Here is a 25,181-nt window from a genome sequence, read left to right as displayed (position 1 = left end):
TCCTTTACAGTATGTTTAATTTTTAATTCATCTCCCTCACTGTATTGTTTTTCTATCTCTCTTCACCACCGCACCTAAAAATGACAGGTGGTAGAGCAGCTGTCCTATTTTAGCCGCATGCCAGGAACAGTAATCGCAGCAGAGACGTTTGATGTGGCCGTACAGTTTGGCACAGTGCGGGGCGACCCCACCCAGAGGCTGCTTCATGACATGACCTGTTTGCATGCCCCTCCAGTTGCACTTAGTACCTACAGGCAGAAGAGCATCAAGGACAACTATACCAACAACATACACTGCTATCTTGCCAGCCTCACAGGTACCTTAGTACAGTTAACTAGTATAACAACACTACACAAGGTAGTAGTTCTGAAACGTGAAGACTCCTGTAAAGATGTTGTCTTAGCCCTCTACCCATAATTTGATATCAACACTTTAGGGTTCTCTCCTGCACAATACATCATTATTGAGCAATCTACACCAGGAGTGGCTGTTAAGTGTCTGTGAAGCATTTATGACTCATTTTACTTACTTTTCACACCAGTGAAGCTCATTCCCTAAATGCAGCCATTGAAAATCACATAAATGTCCTACTTTCTACATTTTGTGATTGGTGAAGGCCCTTAATTTAACAGTTTGCTTTCCAGTTTGACCATAAGTCTGTAGCATCAGTAGGCAGCCGAAATAAATGAGTCAATAGATAAAAGCAGCTTCTCATTAAGAGAAGAGAGAGAGTCCCACATCTCTCTGGTGTAGCCAGAAGACTTCATTCAGTAACAGTGAAGCTCCTCTTTGACATATTGCATATGTCATATGTAAATGGAGACAAAGGTATTCTTGGCCTCAGTAGAGGTTGCACTTGTTGTGCAGGATGGAGCAGAATGGTGCAGAAAAGTACATAGTAAGTGTTGCTTTTGGCTTCAGTTGGTGTAGGACAGGATGGCCATTAAAACTTGCTGAAATTTTCACTGAGTCACATGCACATGTGACATAGTATAATGTTTCACATATTTTTATTTTTGAACAGATGATGTGTATAAGAAGGTGGGGAACACAGTTCTTTACATCCCGATGGAAGGCCTACAGTGCAGCCCTGAGGAGGCCAGCAAGGACAAGAAGCTGGTGCAGAGAATGGAGAGTAAGCCTGAGGAGCTCTTTATGTGTGGGGGGGGTGAGGGTACCTTTCTCTTTTTGTCTGTCTCTGTGGAGTCTGTATCTAAAAGGTCACACTTCCAGAGTTTTGGTTTGTGAGTTTCTGTTTAAAACATCATCCAAACTGCAGCATTGACATACTGTTTCAGGCTCTTGAGAGATTCATCTGATGAGGCATTAGTCACATAACCTCTCATCCGAATGAGTCCAACTTTTCATCATATTTTGTGTTCTATGTCTTTCTTTTTCAAATTCGTCATACATCTCCTCTCAAATCCACGCTTTCCAACATTTACTTAGTCATAGTCATACTTCTACTTAGTCTACATTTCAACCTTTGATCTTCTTTGCTCCCCCTGTCCCTCTGTTTTTTTGTCCTGTCTTTCCTCTCACCATTTCTCTCTATCTCTGTATACATTTTATTCCATTCACTTGTTCTTCCTGTTTTTAGCTGTTATGATCCACTGGACAGATCAGATCAAGGAACTACTGAGTGCCCAAGAAATCGTGACGATGAGGGAAAACTGTGGCCCTCTGCAGGAGATAGCCTTCTGGAAGAGTCGCTCTACCAAGCTTTTGGACGTCAGCCAGCAGCTTCAAAAGCCAGGGGTCAAGCACATCCACAACATCTTGCAGGTTTCAAAGTCTCTCTATGTACAGCGCTTCTGCAAACTGGCCAAGGAAATACAGGTACAGTGTACAGAAAGCCTGAGATTCTCTAGTCTAAAATCATCAAAGGTCTAATACTATTAATGTAACCTTTTAGATTAAAGAACAATACTGAGTATTGTTGCAGTTTGTTGTAGTTCCATGCCACTAAAAATATGCATGGATGGATCAATCTGATGAAGTATGGTAGAATTCCATTTTACCCAATAGTGTTGATCATTTCTTCCTTCCTTACTCATGGTCTAGAGCAGGGGTGTCCAAACTTTTTTCACTGAGGGCCACATACAGAAAAACATACAAAGAGCTGGGCCAGTCACTAGAAGTGAGGTATATTGCTAACTTTAATCCACTAGAGGCGATGTATATCGCCTCTAGTGGATTAAAGTTGGAAAAATCAATCAAATGTAGGTAAATTCTGCTTGATAACTGAATATGATTCAAGAAAAAAAAACAGCCTTTCCATTAGCGGGCTTTCATTTATTAGTTGTGGTACAAGCTGGTCTTTGCCTTGTAGGCTCTTCAGTGTGTTCAGGTGATCAGTGAGATCCACTAAAAATGCCAACCAGAGAGGGTCACTGAGCTCATGAAGAGTCCTTCTCTCTTCAAAACTGGTCCATTTCTGATCTCAGGGAATAAAACGCTGCAGCACAGAGCCACGACTTAGCCAGCGCACATGAGAATGGTAGAGCAGCCCACATGCCAACTGCATCTGGCACAGCTTCAACAACATCCTCACCCGTCGTGGTGTTCTTTAGACTGCTAAGATCAAGCAGCTCCTCCGTAATGCAAAAGTGCTCTCATCGCACACCGCGTCTGAAACTTTCTACACTCACTTGCTCTCTTACGTTTCCTTAATTCTGCCATTTTGGGTCACCTGTAGCAAATTTCTCCTTCATTACTCGTTTTATGGAGAAGCTGCTTCGTTCAAAACAGTTACTCCACCTAGCGGCGAGACTAAGAAGTACAACACAGTCCAGCGCAGGTTCCATGTGTGGGCCGTGTCCAATACATTTTTAGAATTTCCTGCGGGCCAATGAAAATTGGACCATGGGCCGCAGTTGGCCTGCGGGCTGTAGTTTGGACACCCCTGGTCTAGAGTGATGTTCATTATTGCAACACCACTGCATCTGTGCTACCCAGATAGCTAGAAATCTGGAAAATGACATGAAATCTTTAACATGACTGAAGTACAATAATAATGATAATGATAATAATATTGGTAATTATGAATATTATCATCTTTTCCTTGTTTGTATGTTGTCCAGGATTGCTCTCTGCAGGCCCAGTCCAACTTGTCCTACCTGTCCATACTGAAGGAGCCCTGTGAAAAGCTTACCCAGCTCAAGCCTAGCCAAGTTGCTCTTAAACTGCAACATATTGTCACGCTTATTCGCATAATCTGGGTCAACTCCACACACTACAACACCAGTGAGAGGATCACTGGTCTTTTCCGCAAGGTACTTGCATTTAGTACATCATAGTTATGGAGAGTAATGTACTCATACCTCCTCTGCTCTGTCTCTCAGTTACTTCTATTACTGTAAATCAAATACAACATTTGAGCATACACAGACACATGCTGTCATCCACCCTTTTAGGAGCAACAATGATAGATCACATTTCACTGTCAAATGTCCAGTCCAGTGACAGCTGTAGATCAGCTCCAGTTGGATTAGGTTGTCTTGTTCTGATAAGGCATCATCATTATCACTGAAGCCCACTCTCACTCATCCTGTGCGTTCAGACAGCAGAGTTACAATAGCATAAGAGTAAAGGCACCGAATTAAAAGCCTCATCACTGTTGTCATTACCTCAGTTCTTTTCATTTCAACTGACAGCTTCACAGACAGAGGGAAAATGTTATACCTGAAATAATTGTGGTCTGACCCATCAATGTTTGGTGCCCCATTGCATTATTTGATATTTTTGTCATCTTCTTCATCTTTGCTCTCTCTCTCTCTCTCTCTCTCTCTCTCTCTCACACACTCACACTCACACTCACACACACACACGCCGTTGATATATATAGCATATTACTTATATTAAGTATAGTAATATATTACTTGCGCAGACAAAACATTGAGTGTACTTATTTTGTGAGTGTGTGCACATTGCTCTAGTGATCTGACAATACAAGTGCTACCTTTAGAGCTTCTGGGGTTTCTTGAAATCTATGTGGCATTGGACGTAAGGCTGTACCTTTAACCCACACAAGTGCAATGTAGATCACTGGAGAAAACAATGTCTGGTTTCAAATCATTTTCCATTGACTGAAGGGTGCAGGGCAAGGACGTTTGACTGGGCTGTCCCAGCTAATACCAAAGAGAGGGTGAAAAAAAGAATACCTTTAGTGGATGGTAGTGACCATTCTGCAGTCAGTTGCCTCTGTGATATGTATAGCTGCCTGATGTTGTCTTTGTTTTGTTCGCATCTGATATCATTGGGCTCCTCCAAATCTGTCAAAGATAAAGTTAACCCTGTCTGGTTGTTTTAACAAGAAATAGTGATAAAGAGACACGGCACTGTGAAGAAGCATATGAGCAGAGATGTGTTTGGATTTTTGTCTCTTTCAATCTGGGGGTTTAAACTTATGAGTGTGTTTAGTCAGCCTGGTGACGACAGTTAGCTGCTAAAAGGACATTAGGAACAAATATTATAATGCACAATGATATTGTTGTTTTATAGATTTTGTGTTAAAGTGACTCATTATACCTCATCATTTGAATTTATAATGAATGTGATCTTGATTGTCTGTCTGATTGATTATTTGTGTTTGTTTTCTGCTGTGTTGCAGATGAGTAATGAAATCATCCGCCTGTGCTTCCAAAGTATCTCTTTGGACAGGATCTTTGAGGGATATGTTTCATCCAGCAAGCAAAGCCTCAACGACTGTATCCAGTGCTGCCTGTCCTGGAAGGAAATTTACCTGCACGCCTCACAGATTCACCACAAGTAGGAAAAACCTTTTGTAGGGACTCGACCCATTTCATCTGGGTACCCCTGGGGATACGTTTGACTGGTAATATTGCAATTCATTGCGCGATATGGGTTTAATGTAAAACTGAATTTTTATTATTAGCTGGGGCAAGGTTGATAAGTTGGGCAAAATTTCATTGCAGTTTCAATGCAGAAGTAAATAGGCCACAAAGAGGATTTTCAAACAGAAAAGTCTTGATTTGAAAGTTTGTTCCAACTATATGGGGAATACAACTAAAATCTGTTTGACCATGCTTCAACCTTGAGAGCAAAACAATCTCAGACAACCTGAGAGATTTGGAGGGTTTTTAACTCAGAAGCAGTCTGCCTTTTGTTTTTGAGCACTTTACAATTTAGTGATCACTGTACTCAGTTCCAAAATGCTGGGTTACTCATCTAACTCTTAATTTCTGCTTTTGTCTCTCTACCCACTCCCTATCTCTTCTTCTTCCTCTGTGTTTTCACCAGGTACTCTTCAACAGGCTGGGTCCTTGACCATACCAGCTTTTTTGTGGTGGTTGATGCTTTCATTCAGAGGTTCAGAGACCTCCTTGAGGTGAATATTTCCCTCACTCAGATGTACAGAGACATAAACGCATGTACAGACACACATTTGCTCACTACAACCCTGTAAATTCATGCTGCTGAAATCCAAATCAGACCAAGTAAACACCCCACAAATGCTGAGGTTGTGTTCCTTATGACAAAGTATCACTAGTTGCTGCCTGTAAACAATGGTTTCAGTATTATTATGTCAATCTTGTGGTCCAAAAGAACAATAAATGGTAAATGGTCTGTATTTGTATCGCACCTTTCTAGTAATTTTGACTGCTCAAAGTGCTTTTACATTAAATCCTCATTCACCCATTCACAAGTTGGAGGAGACTATTCTTTCACACTCTGAAGCTATGCTTCAGGAGCAAGCTGGGGATACTAAAGAGATTACTCGCAGGAATGTCATGCATAAGTTTACAAATGAAATGGAGGCCACATGGTGCTCTGAGAGTGGTTTCTAAAATGGACCATATCCAGTCACAGCTGCTTCCATCATCGGATTTGTCACCTTCTTTAAAATTATTAAGGCTACTTACTTTGTGTTTGCGTCTCACTCACTGACTATGTCAGTTTGAGTTTTGCTTTTACTGACTGAATGAATCATCAGAGTGAGGTTGCATTGCCACAGGATTACATTAGGAACACAGTAGGAAATATGTGTGAATTTCACATCAAATACATTATAGTGGTTAGCTTTTTGTGGCTTTCTTTTCCCATTTTGTTTCTACTTTGTATTTCTATGTTTTGTGTCTACCCACTTTTGTTGACCATGCCTTATTGTGGATATTGTTGTCTAGCTTTTTGCCTTGTGTGTTGATACAATATGTATTGTTTGCTATTTGGGATGTTATTTTTTCTTGCCTTTTCTCAGATATGTAATTGCCAGCATCAGTTTGCCCGTTGGGAGGATGGTCAGCAGAGGGCCCTGCCATGCTTCAGCGGTTGCCAGGGACCAGAGTTCACCCACTCTCTTCTGGAGATAGAGGGCAGCTTCCACCGTGGCCTACAGAACCTGCGATCTGTTGACAAATCCATCATTGATGTCGAGAACACCACATGGTGCAACGAATTTAACAGGTAGGTCTGTTGTTCTTTGACATATAAACATACAAACTAGACTAAATATAGTAGTATAGAAGTATTAAGCATGTTTATAAAAGGCAAAAATGTGTTCAGTTTGGTGTACAACAATGAAATGTTGATTAAGTGTCATGACACAGCTGCCACCCATGTCCTTCACTGCACAAAGTTACATAAATACAAACAAAACCATAATATCCAAGTGAAAGCACATACCTGAGAATCAGCTGTTAGATGTTACCCATGCATGCTTGCTATTCCAGTATGTGCAAATCAAGATTTTTAGCTGTAATCTCTCTGCTTCTCTAGACATCAGTGCATGGGCTCTATTTTCCTCAAAAAAGGCGCAAAATGCATTTTTGCAATTAATAGCTTCAGTAATGACCAATCACACTGGCTCCTCTTATCCTATTTATAAGCAGCAAATATATATAAATACGTCACCCTGAATATGCTATCAGTGATAGACTGCTGTAACTGTTGCATCATCTGCTAGTTCTAGTTGTGCAAACAATAAAGACTAATTACTACATTTAAACTCTGTGGTTAATTTTCTTCTCTTCATAGTTAAAAAGGACTCAGTTATGTCTTTTAAGGCCAATAAACATAAACGAGTCTATTCCCAATAAAATCTAAATCAGTCTTTATTCATCCAACAGATTAAATACTCATTCAGCCCTCATATCTTTAAACAAACAAACACAAAGCAAGAGTTGTAGATTTGCTAGTATTAGAAAAAACACACAGAAGAGGGATCATTAAATACCTGTGTTAGAGGATTTAGATAATTTCTGAGGTGTCCATGCTGTGCCAGCTGTGTGTCAAGTATGCATAATTTTTGTGGAGATATAAATGTAATCCTCTGCTAACGAGCTGGTTCTGAGCAAAAGGAAACATAAGAACGATAATGATGGTAATCAGCTGAAAACATGGAGTGTACCTCTGCTTCAGTTTTTTTTCTACTTGTTTTTATTATTTATTATCTCTTGCAATTGTGTGCCCTGACTGGCAGTATCCTATACCCCTGAGCTTTTGCCCTCACTGTTCAGCAACACCTCATATCTTTTGTAATGGGTCATTACACTAACAGGTTTAGTTGGAACTGATTTACAGACAATTGAATATAACCAATCGGTTGGGTTAAGCTTTGTTGCTGATTATTTGAATATGCCTCCATGTACATATGCCATAATATAATAAAATAATATCAAATATTTATAAATATGACGGGAAGTGACAAAATGGAAAACTCACTATAATGACAACAGTATTGACATTTATGTCGAACTTCGGGACACCATATAACACTCATGTGGATGATAAGTAAGAATCCTCCTCAATCATATTAAAAATTGTATTTTAATATGATTTGGATATCAAACAGAAATTTGAAAAAACCTAATGTACAGGGAAGGTTTTGTGATTTTGGAGCGGTCCATGTGCATGCACCTCCACCAAAAAAAGCATTTGCAATTAGAGGTGGTCTGAACAAGTTTTGATGCAAACACAATTTTGTGCTAAACTGGGCATCAAAACTGCAAATTGTCGCTGAATCAGGAAAAACACAGCCTAACATACTCCTCCCCTCCCACCTCGGTACAAGCACGTTTATTTAGAGCCAAGAAATCAGCAAACAGGTGCAGACACAAAAAAAAAAATAGACTTGTGCTTGAGTGAAATAGAGCCCTTTGTGTGTGTGTGCATTAGTATGCACTGTTTTAGTGTGCTCTTGGTGTATTTATTAACTGATCATCATGTGTTTTCATGCATGGATATGTTGTGGTATGTGTGTGTACACAGATTCCGTGCATTGGTAAAGGATCTGGAAATGAGGATGCAGAACTTGATCAGTTCACTGTTTAAGACGGTGAACACAGTGGAAGAGGGAGCACGACTTCTGGACATTTTTAGACCTATGTCTACTCGAGAGGTGCCTCTCTCACAAACACACATACATTCATCTCCTCCATTTGCTTTTACACCACTTACTAAACATTTCTCAATCAAACACATTCTCTCATATTGTATTAATTGAACATTTACATTCCATATAGCTATATACATTTATTGTCTCTTTTCTATGGCTAACCCACACCATAGTACATTTTCCTCCCATGAGTTCATAGAGAACTCAACAAGTTTTTCCTCGTCCTCTTTTTATCCTTGTATCTTCTGTTTTCTTTGTGGCTCAACTTTCGTCTTTCATGTATTTTCTTTTCTTCTCTTACCCCCATACATTCATCCACCTGCTCCCTTCCATCCAATCTTCTCTGTTCCAGACCATTAAGCGCACCACAGACGAGAAGGCGGAGGAAATGTACAACATCTTTAACAAGGAACTCAAAATGGTCAACAAGGAGCTGAGCCAGAGGACAAAGTATTTTCCTGACCATATGCCCCTGAAGGCAGGCCAGGCCCACTGGGTAAGGGCCCTCAGACATCGTTTGGAGAGACCCATGGAGGTGAGTCCATTAGACTACACTGTAATCTATATTTTTTAGTCTTGGTACATACCAGGTTACTTCACACCATCATATAAGCACTATGCAATGTAAAGAACTGTACGAAGAACTATGCATATTGTGCATATTGGTTCTGCTTTGGATCAGTTTTAACCATGTCTTGACTGTAAACAGATATTATCTTTGTCTTAAGTGAATCGTCCTTCTGGAGCTCTTTCCTCCTCCTTTGTCCTCTTTCCTCCCTGTCCAGGTGCTTCAGAGGGCCCATTTCATGCCTGAGTCATATGGCCACAAGCAGGTAGTTTTCACCTTTGGTCAGATTATCCAGGTTTTGGATGAGATGGTGAGGAGGATCTTCAACGAGTGGAGCCAGAACCTGGACGGACAGTACCTCAAGAAACTGGAGCAGCCACTCTTGATGCGCTGCAAGGACAAGACTGCGAAGCTGGACGTCAACTTTGACAAGTGAGTTACACAAACAGGACTTACATGACACAATGAATTAACATCAATGTATACATTGACATGGTGTTACAATGTATACTGTTGTCTTTGTAGTTGTAACACACACAAACCCACACCCATAATTTGTGAGTTAACTCTGCATCCATGCCCACAGAGGAGGTATATTGTAACACTCTCACCATCAGTTGGATACAGTGATATGCTCATACACAATGCATTCATAGAAAAATAGAACACTAATGTGTGTGTACACATACATGGCAGATATTGAAAAATAATATTAAAATTAATAATTGCTCATTATTATTTTTGTGTTTTTACGGGGTTTTCTTCTCCAGCAACCTGTTAAACCTGTTCTCTGAGATCCACTACTGGGATCGGCAAAAGTTTGAGATCCCCCAGTGTGTGTCTGACATTTACCAAGACAGGGGGGATCTCAAAGGCCTGAGGGAGAGAACACTGCTCCTCATCAGGGACTATAACAGGTCCGACACACACACACACACACACACACACAAACACTTACGAGGAGCTATATAACCATATAATTTTGACAGCCCCAGTAGTACTCACCCTATAAATGAAGCACACTAATATTTATTTAGGGCCTTTCTCATCTGTGTGTATCAGGATCATTGACATACTGTCCCCTGACGAGCTGGGTCTTTTTCGGGAGCGAATTCGTTTCATTGATAAGAAGATTCAGCCGGGGCTGACCAAACTCCAGTGGTTGTCTAAAGGAACTTCTAATGTCTTCATCAGGGACTGTCTCCTTCATGTTGACAAGGTTGTAACACACTGTTTACCACTCGCTGATATGGGCATGTGTGTAGTTTTATTGTTACTGTGTTTTATTTTTTGATTTTTTTCTAACTGTCTAACTGAGATTTAGACTGGCGCAGTGGTGTTCTCCAGGTTAGAATAATAGGTGAATGGAGAGTTGCATGGACCAAAAATGTGTGTATGGCAAAAGCCATTTTCAGTTTACTTTAGAACATGGACATAGTCGTGACAGAGAACAGGACCAACGTAAAAAAAAAAGCGCTCTCATCACATCTGGAACTTATTCCTGGTCCAGTAAGACAATCACATTGGATTTTAGGCACTGAACTCCTCTCCTTTCCTCTTTTGCCCTCTTACATACAGGTCCAGGTGATAGTTGATGGGTACAAAGCATCCAATATGTCCATCTCCAACCTCTGTCGCCAGATCAGTGAAACTTTGCTGGTTAGACTGGATGGAAAGACTGTGTACAGGTGGGAATCTTCTTTACTGCATGGATTCCTACATTTAAAAATGAGTGTAAAGCACCTAAGTATTATTTATTGCATTTTAAGTCACTTCTTACCACATGGTTCATACATTCATCAAACACACGTTTTTTTAGATTGATTTTAAACATCACACCACTGTACTGGATTCTTCTTGATAATTTGTTCATTCATTTATTTATGTACTCAGCAAGCATCTGCCCTTTTTGACATTGTCTAGTGCAATAGACGTGGGCTATATCTCAATTGTGGCTTGCTTTCAAGTGATGGACATTGGGTTCCTTCGTTGGTTGCATTCTGTTGCAATTCTCAGGAACCTGGAGTTTGAGAATGACCAGATGGCCCACCAGAAGAGCCAGCTCCAAATACTGCGCTCAGCACACCAGCATATTGTTGATATCATGACCCGCATTCATAACACCTTCTCAAATGATGGACCTGAGGTCTGTGCTGTATTTTTCTATTCTTCCTTCAGTATTGGTAGCATTCCATCAGTGCTGTTGTTCCTAAACTTTTCAATCTGACATATTTTTAACATTTCTGTTATTTTCAGACCATTCACTATATTTTCGACTTACTTTCTGTGCTATACTCTAAGAATCCAAGGTTGAGGCAGAGGTTTAGAGAATAGAGAAGAGTTACGTGTTCATCAATACATTGCCTTTAATGGAGATTAAGTTTACTGCAGTAGAGAAAAAATGCTGGATGAAATAGTCAAAAAGTCACAAATATTGGCCCACATAAGTTGTTTAACTAGTGGTCAAACTAGAAAACCAAAATGTTCAAATAGATTGAATTAAATTCAAAAGGCCTGGAATAAAACTGCAGCTAAATCTACAGCTGTATCTATTAGATATGAGCTCTTTCTTTTTTTTATTTTGCATCGTAAATACGAATACTAACAGGTACGGCCCAAAGTTGCACTGCTGTGTCATTTGTACAATTTTTGCCATGACATTTTAGGTACAGGAGCACTGGGTGACCTACACAGAGAAGGTGGATCACATGGTAGAGGAAGCTTTAAGGAGCAACATCAAGAACTCCATGAAGAAGCTATCCAGGGCTATCAATGGAGACAGCAAGACATCACCCAATCCCTTGTTCAAAGTCATTGTAACACTGCACCACGCAACTCCCCAAAACACACCAAAGGTACCAGAAACCCCCCTTACTCCAGTGGTCATGTGCTGTAACGTTAAGTGCTGCTCCCCTGTCTGAGTCAAACTGAGTATCTGTATGTGTGTGCGCATGCATATGTCTCTGTTTTGACAGGTCGAGTTGTCTCCGATGCTTGGAAAGCTTGCTCAGATCGTGAACATCATGCCTCAGCTCATCAACACCATCTCAGAATTTAAACGACTGCCTGAACTTCTCTCTGACAAACCATCGCAGGGGAATCCCATACACATCAACATAGGTTAGAACAATTTCAATGTGTGCCCACAGCCAACCTTTATCTATTATTGATTGTGATGAGCAATCTCATGTGTGTGTATATATATATATGTACATATATATAATCCTTCATAATTACATAATTACAGAGACATCATGAGCAGTTGTATATGTAAGTACTGTAAAAGTGACCCTAAGCTTCTACTTTTGTCCTCTTTGTTCCTTCAGAGCAAGATGAGGAGATAAGGAAGATTCAGGTTGCAATTGCCACAGGGATGTCAGCCAATGCCAGCCACCTGCAGGCCTACCTGAAGACTTGGGACAAATATAGGAATATCTGGGAAATCAACAAAGACTCCTTTATACAACGCTACCAGAGACTAAACCCATCAGTCACTTCCTTTGATGCAGACATACACAGGTGCTGTGCATTAAAAAACTAATTTATAAACATCATTCTGTAAAAGACGTTTCTATGAAACTTTGATGCCGTTTTGCAGCAAAAGCATTGACTACCAATTACCAACTCACTACCAACTGCCACAGTCAGCCTGCAAGCAAATTCTCACCTTGTGTCAATCATAATTCCCGACAGATGCTTCTGTAAAAAATGCCCATTTGCAAAAACCAATTGTGTTTGTGTTTATTTGGTTAGATTCCTCAAGTAAACTTTTGCTTTATTCTGTCATAAGACATTCTTTAAAGTTAATTGTTCACCACAATGAAGGCTACAGACACATTCATCTTTGTCCTCTGCTTCTCTGTGCCATGTCCATTCTCTGGTTTAACCACAGGTACACAGAAAAGGCCAACAGTGTTCAACAGGAAGAGACCGTAGTGAACATCCGGTTTGTTGTGCTGGACAGTTCACCACTCAAGTCCTCCTTGGTGCAGCACTGCAGTGAGTGGCAAACCAAGTTCACTCAGCTGCTCAGCGACATGGCCAGCAGCCGCCTGAAAGAACTTCATGCATCCCTGCAAGACAATGCTAACAGGTAGGGGGTCAAGATAAACAGCTTTATTTTAGGAGCAATTTTTATATATGACGGTAGAGATGACAAAGAGGTTCATGGTAGGTATCTTAATTCTCTGAAGTACCCCAGAAGTAATTGATTCTCGGGTTATGCCAGCTGACTGATTTCATATAGAATCAGAAGGTGAAACAACAATCGACTATCTATGTTGTTTTGTGTAAGGTGGACATGCAGTATTTGTTACATAAATGTTACGGTATTTAGTTTACAACCTTTGTAAAAGATTACTAATAAATCAATTTAAATGACAAAAAGAGATCAGTTAGGCAACTTCTGTCAAATAGTAATTTGGTGTGTGTGACGACTATGGCTCAAGAACAGTGGGCTGTCCATGATTTACCACCAATTGTTAGTGCTTGTCTGTCCTAAGCCCATACCAACATCTGCTGCAGGTGTTGTGGGACTGTAGGCCGGCCCACATGGAGCAGACCTCTGCTGTTTAGGAGGTGTCACATGCACTGTCTCCACAAAGTACACACAAAAGCTGGAGCACTTGCTCTTTCAATGAAGTAGACAGATAAGGTGACTTCAGGTGAACCATCTAAATTATTGATTTAACCTATCCTGATCTCTTCAGTCATTGAGGGAAGATCAAAATGAAGGGAAGAAGAGAGTAAAGGAAAGGGAGCAGCTTTTGATCCTGTAAACATTTGAGATGTGTATTGGTTGAAAGTAGTGGGACTCATTGTTGTTTTTTTTGTCTCTGTTTGTTTAGGCTGAAACAACCCCCCCAGACACTGGCGGAGCTTGGTGAGAGGCTGAAGCTCTTGGGGACTCTCCAGGGCGATTTGGCCAAGACAGAGGCTCAGATTCCTGTCATCCATGATCAGTTTTCCATCCTGGACAAATATGAGGTCTCAGTGGAACAAGCTGTAAGGAGCTTATTTATTAACAAAGAAATATACTCACGTATACAGTGCACACAATGCAGTATATACAACTGTATACACACAAACACATTTCCTGTACGGAGACTGTATGCATTTGTGTATGAACAGTATATAACTAACACTGACTAACTTTTAGCCCTTGTGATTTCTCTCAGGTTTTTTCTCCCAAACATTCAGTTAATCGAACTATTGCTTTTATAATTTAGTCGTGGAGCACCAAGTTTATACCACTATACCTGCAATATCTTGTGTCACAGGTTACATATTTGTGTAGGCATGCAGAGAGAGAAATTATCTATTTGCTCACTTGACATAGAGACTTAGGACATAGTGTGGCATAGTGTATAAACCCAAATGCGTCTCATGTAATCAAGACTCACATGTTCATTTTTCAGCATCGCTGACTTAATATAATAGACAATTAGAAAAAAATTTGAATAATAATATTTTTGTATACCTTCAGAGTTGTCAGCCGAACACTGACCCAGTTGAAACTCTGATCTCGCTGGTAGTCATGGGTACTGTATATGTAAACATTAACACTCTAACTCTAACGTTCTCTCTCACCATTACTCAAATCCTTACTCTTGGTTTCCCCACAGGTGCAGGATTTGTGTGAATCGCTGAATGGGGAGTGGGTGTGGTTCCAGCAGGTGTTGATTGACAGTGAAATCATGCTGCAGAAGCACAAGGAGATGTTTAAGAACAGCCTCTTACTCTCCTTTGAGGAGTTAAAGAAGAAGATCCAGAGCACTATTCAGGAGTTCAAGAAAACAGGTCACACATTCATTTTCTTTCTCTCTTTCCCTGTCCTGGCTGAGCCATTACTGATCTACATGAAGCCTCTCTAGAGCCAATAGCCTGTATCTAATCTGTTCCTGCCGCTGATGATTTCTGACTACATGGCTGCTCCCTTCCACACAAAAAGTGATAAAGTGACTGATTTTCTGCCCCATCATAACCACTCACTCCTCTCCACCTCCTATTTGCCTTTCCCTTTTTTTTTTTTATTTACTTCATGTTTCCTTACTCCTTTTTACCTTGCTTCCTCTCCATCGTGTTAGTGTGTATATCATAGAGGTGGATGATATGATGTTTTGATGAAATTTTCATAAAGCAGTCTGGCAACATTGCTCCCAGTTGCCTAATATAAGCAGAGATATTACATGAAAGATATGACCGATATAATGTTGATGGAAACTGTATTATTACATTTTTAATGATTAACAAATCTCTTTTTTCTCAAGGCATATACTACCCTGAGAAATGACCTGTGTTTTATATTTGTATAGTATTTTCTTTTTACTTTCTGACAGAGCTGTCAGTCAGCCATCCATGGTTTGAATGATGATTTTACAGCATATCAGTGTGTAGACTTGTTCAATACTAAGATACAGTAGGCATTGCACAGAATGTCTGTCCTTTGTTTTTGTGTGTTTGTTTGCTTTTTCATATGTGTATTTCCCTACTTTTTTGCATGTGTATATCCAGGTCCATTTGACAGTGCATTGAGCACCGAGTCGGCCTTAAAGCAAGTAGCAGAGCATCGCAGCCAGCTGGAGGAATTAAAACAGGAGGAGAGCACCATCCTTCATGGGCTGGGCTTCTTCAAAATAGAGCAACCCCCCTCCAAAGGCATCCAGACGCTGGAGAAGGTCTGATATGGCACTTTGGCTCATAGTCGTTTTCAAGCAGTCTTGGGGAGAGTTTTACAAGTATTTGACAGTATATAGTTGTAGGAATAGGACGGGACATGAGAGAGAGAGGAACCCAGGATGTTGCGATGGGTTAAGGGAATCATTTTTGTTAAAAATGCTAGTCTTGTGATAGTAATGCAAGGCATGTTTAATGATTTAGTTTTTGTATGTGCACATTTGTTTGTGTCTGTATGTTTTGTACAGGACATAGATCACCTGCAGCAGATATGGGAGATCACACAGGAATGGAATACCAACTGGAATATCTGGAAGGTTGAACAGTTCGTTACGCTGCAGATGGAGAGCATGGAAACCACAGCACAGGACATGTTCAAAAAACTCCACAAACTCCAGAGAGAATTAAAGGTCTGTCAAGCCACCCAGAGTTTATTAAATAGCCTCAGATTTTTGCTTCCTGCTACAGTACGACAGTCAGGTTGTTTAGCTATAATATATTTCCTGGGTCAGCTTAGCTTTTGTTTCATACAATTAAATTGCACATAATGCTAAAAGAATACATCCAATCAGTACTGCATGATCTAGAAGCTGTACCTTGATGATGCTCTCTGTAGAAAGCACACAACAACTCGTTTATAATGGCTACAAAGTTAGCAGACTCAGACATCATTTTTAGCTTCAGATCTTCAAACTGCACAAACTAGAAGCCTTTCACAGTGACAGGTTTATTTATGGCTTTCCCTCAGGGTGCACAAAATGTGTTGTTAATATCACAAATTGCACAGTGCCCCTAAACTGCACCCCTCAGCAGCTCTTTCAATTACATTTCACAATGAGGACCTGATCTTTGTCTGATTGCAGGATAAGGACTGGGATATATTTGATTTCTCCAAGAACAAACTTGACCAATTTAGGTGCATCGTCCCTCTCATTGCTGATCTGAGGAACCCAGCCATGAGAGACAGGTACCGACTTAAACCATAATATCTACATACAGTGGGGCAAAATAGTATTTAGTCAGCCACCAATTGTGCAGGTTCTCCCACTTAAAAAGATGAGAGAGGCCTGTAATTTTCATCATAGGTACACTTCAACTATGAGAGACAGAATGGGGGGAAAGAATCCAGGAAATCACATTGTAGGATTTTTAATGAATTAATTGGTAAATTCCTCGGTAAAATAAGTATTTGGTCACCTACAAACAAGCAAGATTTCTGGCTCTCACAGACCTGTAACGTCTTCTTTAAGAGGCTCCTCTGTCCTCCACTCGTTACCTTTATTAATGGCACCTGTTTGAACTCGTTATCAGTATAAAAGACACCTGTCCACAACCTCAAACAGTCACACTCCAAACTCCACAATGGCCAAGACCAAAGAGCTGTCAAAGGACACCAGAAACAAAATTGTAGACCTGCACCAGGCTGGGAAGACTGAATCTGCAATAGGTAAGCAGCTTGGTGTGAAGAAATCAACTGTGGGAGCAATTATTAGAAAATGGAAGACATACAAGACCACTGATAATCTCCCTCGATCTGGGGCTCCACGCAAGATCTCACCCCGTGGGGTCAAAATGATCACAAGAACGGTGAGCAAAAATCCCAGAACCACACGGGGGGACTTAGTGAATGACCTGCAGAGAGCTGGGACCAAAGTAACAAAGGCTACCATCAGTAACACACTACGCCGCCAGGTACTCAAATCCTGCAGTGCCAGACGTGTCCCCCTGCTTAAGCCAGTACATGTCCAGGCCCGTCTGAAGTTTACTAGAGAGCATTTGGATGATCCAGAAGAGGATTGGGAGAATGTCATATGGTCAGATGAAACCAAAATAGAACTTTTTGGTAAAAACTCAACTTGTCGTGTTTGGAGGAGAAAGAATGCTGAGTTGCATCCAAAGAACACCATACCTGCTGTGAAGCATGGGGGTGGAAACATCATGCTTTGGGGCTGTTTTTCTGCAAAGGGACCAGGACGACTGATCCGTGTAAAGGAAAGAATGAATGGGGCCATGTATCGTGAGATTTTGAGTGAAAACCTCCTTCCATCAGCAAGGGCATTGAAGATGAAACGTGGCCGGGTCTTTCAGCATGACAATGATCCCAAACACACCGCCCGGGCAACGAAGGAGTGGCTTCGTAAGAAGCATTTCAAGGTCCTGGAGTGGCCTAGCCAGTCTCCAGATCTCAACCCCATAGAAAATCTTTGGAGGGAGTTGAAAGTCCGTGTTGCCCAGCGACAGCCCCAAAACATCGCTGCTCTAGAGGAGATCTGCATGAAGGAATGGGCCAAAATACCAGGAACAGTGTGTGAAAACCTTGTGAAGACTTACAGAAAACGTTTGACCTCTGTCATTGCCAACAAAGGGTATATAACAAAGTATAGAGATGAACTTTTGTTATTGACCAAATACTTATTTTCCACCATAATTTGCAAATAAATTCTTTAAAAATCAGACAATGTGATTTCCTGGATTCTTTCCCCCCCTTCTGTCTCTCAAGTGTACCTATGATGAAAATTACAGGCCTCTCTCATCTTTTTAAGTGGGAGAACCTGCACAATTGGTGGCTGACTAAATACCTTTTTGCCCCACTGTATATTTACTTGTCATATAACACTTTTGGTATATATTTGAGCTATTGTCTTGCAATAGTTACAATCTACAAGACATGGCAGAAACATGAATGAATGTCTAACTGTCAAATAGTTAGTTAGTATTTTAGGCTTTAAAGTCCATATTTAGCAGACACATGCATGCTTAGTTTGTGGTCAATATCAGATATAAGAAGGCTACCAAAGTCTTGCATGAATGTACTGTCACTGTGATTAAAAGGGAGGCGAACAGCTAGAGAGTCTTAGTTGCAGTGTCTAATGAATATCCATCCATTATCTATGCTGCTTATACTTAAGGGTCGTGGGGGAGCTGTAGTCAATCCCAGCTAGAGGTGGGGTACAATTTGTGACTTGTGATTTTGAGCTATATAAATAAAAGTGACTTGGTTGTCACCTGGAAGGTACTTACTTTTCTTTCTTCAGCTGACATACTTGGCAATTTGAGACTACAACAAACTATACTCTCCACCCCTCTTTCAGGCACTGGCAGCAGATCTGCGAAGAGATACAATACTCCTTTAACCAAACCAGCACTGAATTCACCCTGGAGAAGATCATATTTCTGGGCCTTGACAAGTATGCTGACAAGATCTGTGAGATCTCTGGAGCCGCCAGCAAGGAACTCTCAATAGAACAGGTTCAGTCCCTTCTTCTAGTCTTGAGTGATGCACTGTGGGCAATTTTGGAGGTTCCACTGCCTCCATTGATTCTAACCAAAGTCTGGCCCAGGAAATTTGTAAGCCAATTGGGACGTGTAACTGACTGTTCCCTTTCACCCTGCCTTCAGGCCAGCTGTTCTTAGGCAGTACAGCCAGGTGAAATATCTCTCGACATTTGTCAACATCAGTCCTGCCCCTAGCCCCTCTATACACCCTACCTTATACCTCAGCACTCACAGAGGTCACATCAGTGCAGTTGTAGGGCCAGAATTATGTGCATGGAAACACAGCGCAAATTTGTTTTGTGGCTTTCATTCAATTTGCACTCACAGTCTGTGTGTAATTAGCAGTTGGTTCACTAAAACAGTGAGGTTGCATACTAGGGATGTTTTGTGAGTGAAGCCCTGAAAGGTGCAGTTATGTGATTGGATTTATTTAAGATCAGCCAGCTCAGAAAAGGAACCAATGTGTCAGATACCTGAATCGAAATGTACCATAAAGTTTCAGAAAAATTGCATAACATTACATTAGCAAATTCAAAAGACCACTGATTAAAAGAATTACAAGACAAGCAACACTAAGAGTGTAGAGTGAAAAAAGAAAAAAAGAGATGTTGTCATTACACTCATTTCTAAACAGTTCTCCATATCTGATAAATGCACTCAGTAGTACTCAAATCTAAGATTCATGGTTTCCTGTCATTAATCACAATGTGCCTGTGGAAAGGGAAAAGAATAGAAAATGTTGCCCCCTCATTTTGCCACCTGTCACTGGTGAATTCTGTCTGTTAATGTTGCTCTTTGTGTTTGATATTCAAGGGTCTGGAGGGCATCACAAAGACATGGCAGCAAATGTCTCTTGACATAGCACCTTACAAAAATGGAGGCCACTATCGGCTGAGGTGAGAAAGGGAGGATGGTGGACTGGGTGGAAGTTTCAAAAAGTTATTTTTGTAACCCAGGCTAAAACTTACTCCAACTTATGGTCATAGATTTGTGTGTTTATTATGTCTTAGTTACCTGCATCATTGGATCCTACAGTTCATTACAGCTCAATACTGCCATCTAGTGATGTCTCAATCTAACTTTGTTTGTATGTTACCATACCATATATTGCCACTGTAACATGGTTGTATCATAGAGGTCATATGTGATGCCCATGCGGGAATGAGAGAGGGAGTGCGTTTGCCGTCAGACATGAGTGAGCAGTGCAGAGTTAAGCGATGAAAAACCTGGCCGGTGAAAGCAAGAATGCCCAGATTATCTGCGGCATATACAAGTGATCAGACCTTGAATCCTGTCTAATTAGCAGACCAAGCCATTGCTACTGATTTGACAGAGGGGAAGGATACAGTCAGCTACTGGCCCATAGTGAACATAATGGAGAGAGGCAGCGATACAGTGAGATTGTAAAGCAAGAGTAGAGGAAAGTAAGGCTGAATGAAAGTTACAAAGTTCTTCTTAACTGAAACGAAACAAAAACAAAAACTGAAACGTCCAAAAAAGAAATTGAATGCTGCCTGAGGGCCCTTTTAATCTGAAATGTATCAACTTGTGGGAAAGCACATCAGATTTCTTTCTATGAGTTGGACCAACTCTGCCTAAGGCTAATACAAAGTAGGCTTCCATAGACAAGCAACAACAGCACTGAAACATAGTAACCTCACTATGAATAAAATGCCTTCCAAGACTAATGTTTTGGGATTTCCACCAAGCGGGTGTGAGGAAACAGACAAAGCTTCACTGACTTTGTCCTGTCTGAAAATGTTTCACCATTGGATACTATTATAAATAATCATCAGCAGTCATGTTTAAGTTGCCCTGCACTGTCTCTCCCAGGGGCACAGAGGAGGTTTTTCAAGCTCTGGAGGACAACCAGGTTATTCTGTCCACAATGAAGGCCTCTCGGTTTGTCAAAGCATTTGAGCAGGAGGTGGACTTCTGGGAACGCAAGCTGTCCCAGGTGCTGGAAGTCACTGAGATGATCCTCACTGTGCAACGGCAGTGGATTTATCTGGAGGTACAGGAAATACACTCATATACTGTGCTACTGTATGTCATAGGATTTATTGTTCTACACATTTATTGCCTGCTGTGGTCTTTTGTTATTAAAAAAGTTGAGTGTATTTCACTATCCAAGATGATTCATTGTTGGATACAGTAAGTTCTACTGGGACGTATTTAGCACTCAGTACCCCCTGTTGGCTACACTGTTGTTTTTTACTGTTACACCGTGTCTACACAGGAGGCGTAGTGTGAGGAGCACATTGGCAGAGAATCAGCAGCTTCAGTGCTCCGTCTGCGTCTGCACAGGATGCATTCAGGAACAGTATTTTGTATAGGTCACCAGCATTTTGGCAGTGCTCAGAGCCTATCACACAATCTGTAGTTAGAGGTGTTAAATTGTGGAAAAAAAATACGCTTTGGGCAGCATTCAAGCGTGTATATTGCAAGTAAACTCAAGCTGTTACGCCGTCTTCATAGACAGCTGGATTGATTAAATTAGGAGTGAATCTGTTCAGTCAGACTTGCACGAGACGCCTCCTGTGTAGACACATCATTATATTGGTTGCAAGATTGTTGTTAGTCTACATTCTAAGAAAGGGCATCTGGCTGAAGAGCCCATACACTGATTAAAGTTTGGTTGCAGTGAATGATTGAATTTAATGGTCTCTCAATTCATTATACCATCACTGTCTTTTTTCACTCTTTTATACAATTAAGCTCTTTCCACTACCTTACTGCAAATTCAACTCTTACCCTGTCTCTTGTTTTTTTTTCATCCCTCTAGAACATTTTCCAAGGGGGGGACATCAGGGAGCAGCTTCCTAATGAGTGCAAACAGTTTGAAGACATTAGTTCTAGTTGGAAGACCATCATGGGTCGACTCCACAAGAATAACAACACCTTGCAAGGAACTCACCACCCTGGTACTCACCAACCTGTGTCATGTTTCTTTAAAGAACATGCTGTCTGCTTGAAATTTGGAGTGAAGAAAATAAGAAAAAACATATAGTTGAAAATTAGTTGGTAGAAGGTTGTGATGATGACTTTGACCCAGAGAGACCTCTTATTCAATTCACTATTTATATACGAGTAAAAATAATATTGAAAATATGGTTAGATCCACAATCAGCCTCTCTTGTTTGTCTTCAAGGCTTGCCCGAGAAGCTGTCAGAGATGAGTGCCAAGCTGGAGGAGATCCAGAAGGCCCTGGACATGTACCTGGAGACCAAAAGGCAGATCTTCCCAAGATTCTACTTCCTGTCCAATGATGATGTGCTGGAGATCCTCGGACAGTCACAGAACCCAGAGGCCATGCAACCCCACCTGAAGAAGTGTTTTGACAACATCAAGAGCCTGCGCATTGTAATTTAACACCACTTATTCAAGATTAAATTACTGAGCATTATACATTTGCTTGAAGTTCAGGTAGAGAAACAACAGTTATGTAAACAACTGTTGTTTCTTTACCTGAACTTACCTCTGAACCTGAACCCCTCTTTACCTGAAACCCTCTGCTTTATGGATTTAATAGGAAAGTTAGTCTTACTACAGGCTGAGTGCATTAGTAGGAAGTTTAAATTAAACACACTTTCAATATCAGAACAGGGTATGGTCAGGATTTTGGGCAAAACATGATTCAGACAGGCAAAGCAGATACTAAGATTACTAAGATGAGATCAGCTTTTGAGAGTTTTACGTCTTCAAACTATTTTTTAAACTTGTCAGTGTCCTGGGCAGCATGGTGGTTAGCACTGTTGCCTCACAGCAAGAAGGTCCCGGGTTCAAATCCCGGTTTGAACTAGGGGTCTTTCTGTGTGGAGTTTGCATGTTCTCCCCATGCTAGCGTGGGTTCTCTCCGGGTACTCCGGCTTCCTCCCACAATCCAAAGACATGCACATTAGGTTAATTGGTAACTCTAAATTGCCCGTAGGTGTGAGTGTGAGAGTGAGTGGTTGTCTGTCTATATGCGATTGGCTGCGATTGGCTGGCGACCAGTTCAGGGTGTACCCCGCCTCTCGCCCGAAGTCAGCTGGGATAGGCTCCAGCTCCCCCCGCGACCCTGACGGATAAGCAGTATAGAAAATGGATGGATGGATGTCAGTGTCCTCAAACAAGACATACAATAAGTGGATAACACACTGATACACCAAATCTGATTTTTAAAAATCTTAGGTGGTAGGATTTATCTGCAAAAGCACCTCAGGGTTACTTTAACTGGTTTAGATTTTGCTTTTTATGTTTGTATTTACTGCCCTGTTTCAGAAATGTACTTAATCATCGACCAGATCTCAAAACGTTGTATGTCCTCTACAGGTGGCCAGTAAGCCAGCGGCCACCGGGATGTTCTCTGCTGATGGGGAGTTTATTGCGTTCAACAGCGAGGTGCATCTGGGCAGACCTGTAGAGGTACAGCAGAGATGACTATGACATGGTGATATGGATGTTATGTTGATAAATCTGAGTGTAGTCATGATAACAGTCATGATAACAGTGATGCTAATGAGTACAAAAAGAGAGTTGTGGTGGAGAATGTTTTGTTTTGTGTCTATGTAGGTTTGGCTGTGCGACATTGAGAGGAGCATGCGTGTTACACTAAGGGAATGTCTGAGCGACTGCCTTGTAGCTCTGAGGAAGGTAGTAGATCAGAGAGACAAATGGGTCAATGATTGGCCAGGACAGGTACATTTGTCTTTATTTCTTCCCTCTTTAATCCTGATTTTTTTTATCTTCACCCATCTGACATTCTGGCTGAATGTAGTGGTGTGCTTTCAACATTCTGGCAATAGTGGTTATGAAAAATAAGATGTATTTGAAAGTGGTGCAAATTGATTTTCCAATTTGAAAACCAGTATGTAATGGCAATTATTTTTGCAAATTTACAAAATCAATTTACAAATCCCAGTCTGTAATAAATCTGAAATTACCCTTCTATTTTTCGATGGGTTTTTACTCAGTTAATGTCATTGGGTTGTCTCTTCTAAAGGTACACAAGCTGTATGTTATCTGAGATCAAATTTATCAAAACTTCTCAGCTTTTTAAGTTAATAGATAATAACAATAAACTTGGAAACAGTAGTATTTTAATGTTAAAATATAATTAAAGTGAAGTTCAATTCACCTTTACCTTTAGTAAAGGTTACTAGGTTACTTTTACTAAAGTAAAAGTTACTAGCCTCTTCAAACTAAACATGTATTCTCTTCCTGTTTTAGATGCTGATCACGGCCAGTCAGATCCAGTGGACCACTGATGTCACAAAATCTCTTATTACCACCAAAGACAGAGCTGATAAACCCTCCCTTAAGTCCATAAAGGCGAAACAGGTCAACTTTTTGTCATTTAACTAAACTTTTCTGGAACTAGTATGCATATCTTCATACAGCAAGCTGGAAGCTCTGAATTCAGCATGATGATTCTAAGCATGTCAATTGTGTCCTGTGTCAACTGTGTCTGATTCTGGTTGGAATTGTATTTTTGATATTTTGCGCAGATTAAAATAGTCTCGAAATGTTACAATCAATTTATCAGTCTTTTCAGCGCCATGTTTAGCTAACTTAATGATGTGAAGAACTGCTTTTGTTTCTCAGGTCTCCATGCTTCATTGTTATTCAGAGATCATCCGTGGCAACCTGTCCAAAGTCCTTCGTCTGAAGATTGTAGCACTGGTTACAGTGGAGGTTCATGCTCGGGATGTCGTTGATAAGCTGGCCAAGACAGGATGCAATGACATCAATGCCTTTGAGTGGCTGTGCCAGCTGCGACTATACTGGGAGAAGGTATGATCTGTGAGAGACAATATGGAGACAAAGGCAGACAGTATGGAAAAAAGAAGCACACATGAGAAAGCTGGTGGTCTGCATGATGAGGGCTCGAATCCCTGCCGATAGAATACACTTCCCACTCCTGATATTTACTGACATTTACTCAAGTTAAAAAGCTGAAAGCAAACCAGTGATATTGCAGGTGGGAATAGATACATTGCTGTAGTGATTCACTAGTGTTGTTAACTGAAGAATTTACAGACTTCTGCAGACTTCCTCCCTGTTTTAAATTTTTTCCATATTATGAGCATTTCTCACTCTCCACTGCTCAGCTTGCTGACCTGTCTAGTCTGTCTAGTCCTCTCATTTATTTGTTTTGTTTCTTCTTCCAACAGGATGTGGATGATTGTATAATCCGACAGACCAATACACGTTTCAAGTATGGCTACGAGTACCTGGGCAACTCTGGACGGCTTGTCATCACTCCACTTACTGACAGGTGACAATCAATCATTTAGTGATTGTCAGTTAGTGCACCAACCAACA

At 40.8% G+C, this 25,181-nt stretch overlaps 1 protein-coding gene across 1 annotated transcript in view; it reads left to right on the top strand.

The window, feature by feature from the left end:
* The window catches only part of dnah2 (dynein, axonemal, heavy chain 2), a 103,060-nt gene that overhangs the window by 37,953 nt on the left and 39,926 nt on the right, over positions 1 to 25,181 (top strand). Inside the window, exons 7-39 of the mRNA XM_070855236.1 lie at positions 88 to 316; positions 1,025 to 1,135; positions 1,601 to 1,839; positions 3,084 to 3,275; positions 4,613 to 4,770; positions 5,263 to 5,350; positions 6,221 to 6,426; positions 8,230 to 8,359; positions 8,709 to 8,891; positions 9,142 to 9,356; positions 9,695 to 9,841; positions 9,987 to 10,143; positions 10,503 to 10,612; positions 10,941 to 11,070; positions 11,591 to 11,779; positions 11,900 to 12,044; positions 12,251 to 12,443; positions 12,817 to 13,017; positions 13,772 to 13,928; positions 14,549 to 14,723; positions 15,438 to 15,601; positions 15,848 to 16,009; positions 16,463 to 16,566; positions 18,692 to 18,848; positions 19,689 to 19,771; positions 20,709 to 20,889; positions 21,661 to 21,799; positions 22,027 to 22,238; positions 23,190 to 23,282; positions 23,430 to 23,555; positions 24,087 to 24,197; positions 24,462 to 24,650; positions 25,031 to 25,134. Of these exons, the coding sequence (XP_070711337.1) occupies positions 88 to 316; positions 1,025 to 1,135; positions 1,601 to 1,839; positions 3,084 to 3,275; positions 4,613 to 4,770; positions 5,263 to 5,350; positions 6,221 to 6,426; positions 8,230 to 8,359; positions 8,709 to 8,891; positions 9,142 to 9,356; positions 9,695 to 9,841; positions 9,987 to 10,143; positions 10,503 to 10,612; positions 10,941 to 11,070; positions 11,591 to 11,779; positions 11,900 to 12,044; positions 12,251 to 12,443; positions 12,817 to 13,017; positions 13,772 to 13,928; positions 14,549 to 14,723; positions 15,438 to 15,601; positions 15,848 to 16,009; positions 16,463 to 16,566; positions 18,692 to 18,848; positions 19,689 to 19,771; positions 20,709 to 20,889; positions 21,661 to 21,799; positions 22,027 to 22,238; positions 23,190 to 23,282; positions 23,430 to 23,555; positions 24,087 to 24,197; positions 24,462 to 24,650; positions 25,031 to 25,134 (5,180 nt within the window). The remainder of the gene's footprint in view (positions 1 to 87; positions 317 to 1,024; positions 1,136 to 1,600; positions 1,840 to 3,083; positions 3,276 to 4,612; positions 4,771 to 5,262; positions 5,351 to 6,220; positions 6,427 to 8,229; positions 8,360 to 8,708; positions 8,892 to 9,141; positions 9,357 to 9,694; positions 9,842 to 9,986; positions 10,144 to 10,502; positions 10,613 to 10,940; positions 11,071 to 11,590; positions 11,780 to 11,899; positions 12,045 to 12,250; positions 12,444 to 12,816; positions 13,018 to 13,771; positions 13,929 to 14,548; positions 14,724 to 15,437; positions 15,602 to 15,847; positions 16,010 to 16,462; positions 16,567 to 18,691; positions 18,849 to 19,688; positions 19,772 to 20,708; positions 20,890 to 21,660; positions 21,800 to 22,026; positions 22,239 to 23,189; positions 23,283 to 23,429; positions 23,556 to 24,086; positions 24,198 to 24,461; positions 24,651 to 25,030; positions 25,135 to 25,181) is intronic.

The sequence above is a fragment of the Pempheris klunzingeri genome, chromosome 23 (genome assembly GCF_042242105.1).
Source record: "Pempheris klunzingeri isolate RE-2024b chromosome 23, fPemKlu1.hap1, whole genome shotgun sequence".
Lineage (NCBI taxonomy): Eukaryota > Metazoa > Chordata > Actinopteri > Acropomatiformes > Pempheridae > Pempheris > Pempheris klunzingeri.
This window is presented reverse-complemented; position numbering and strand designations above follow the sequence as displayed.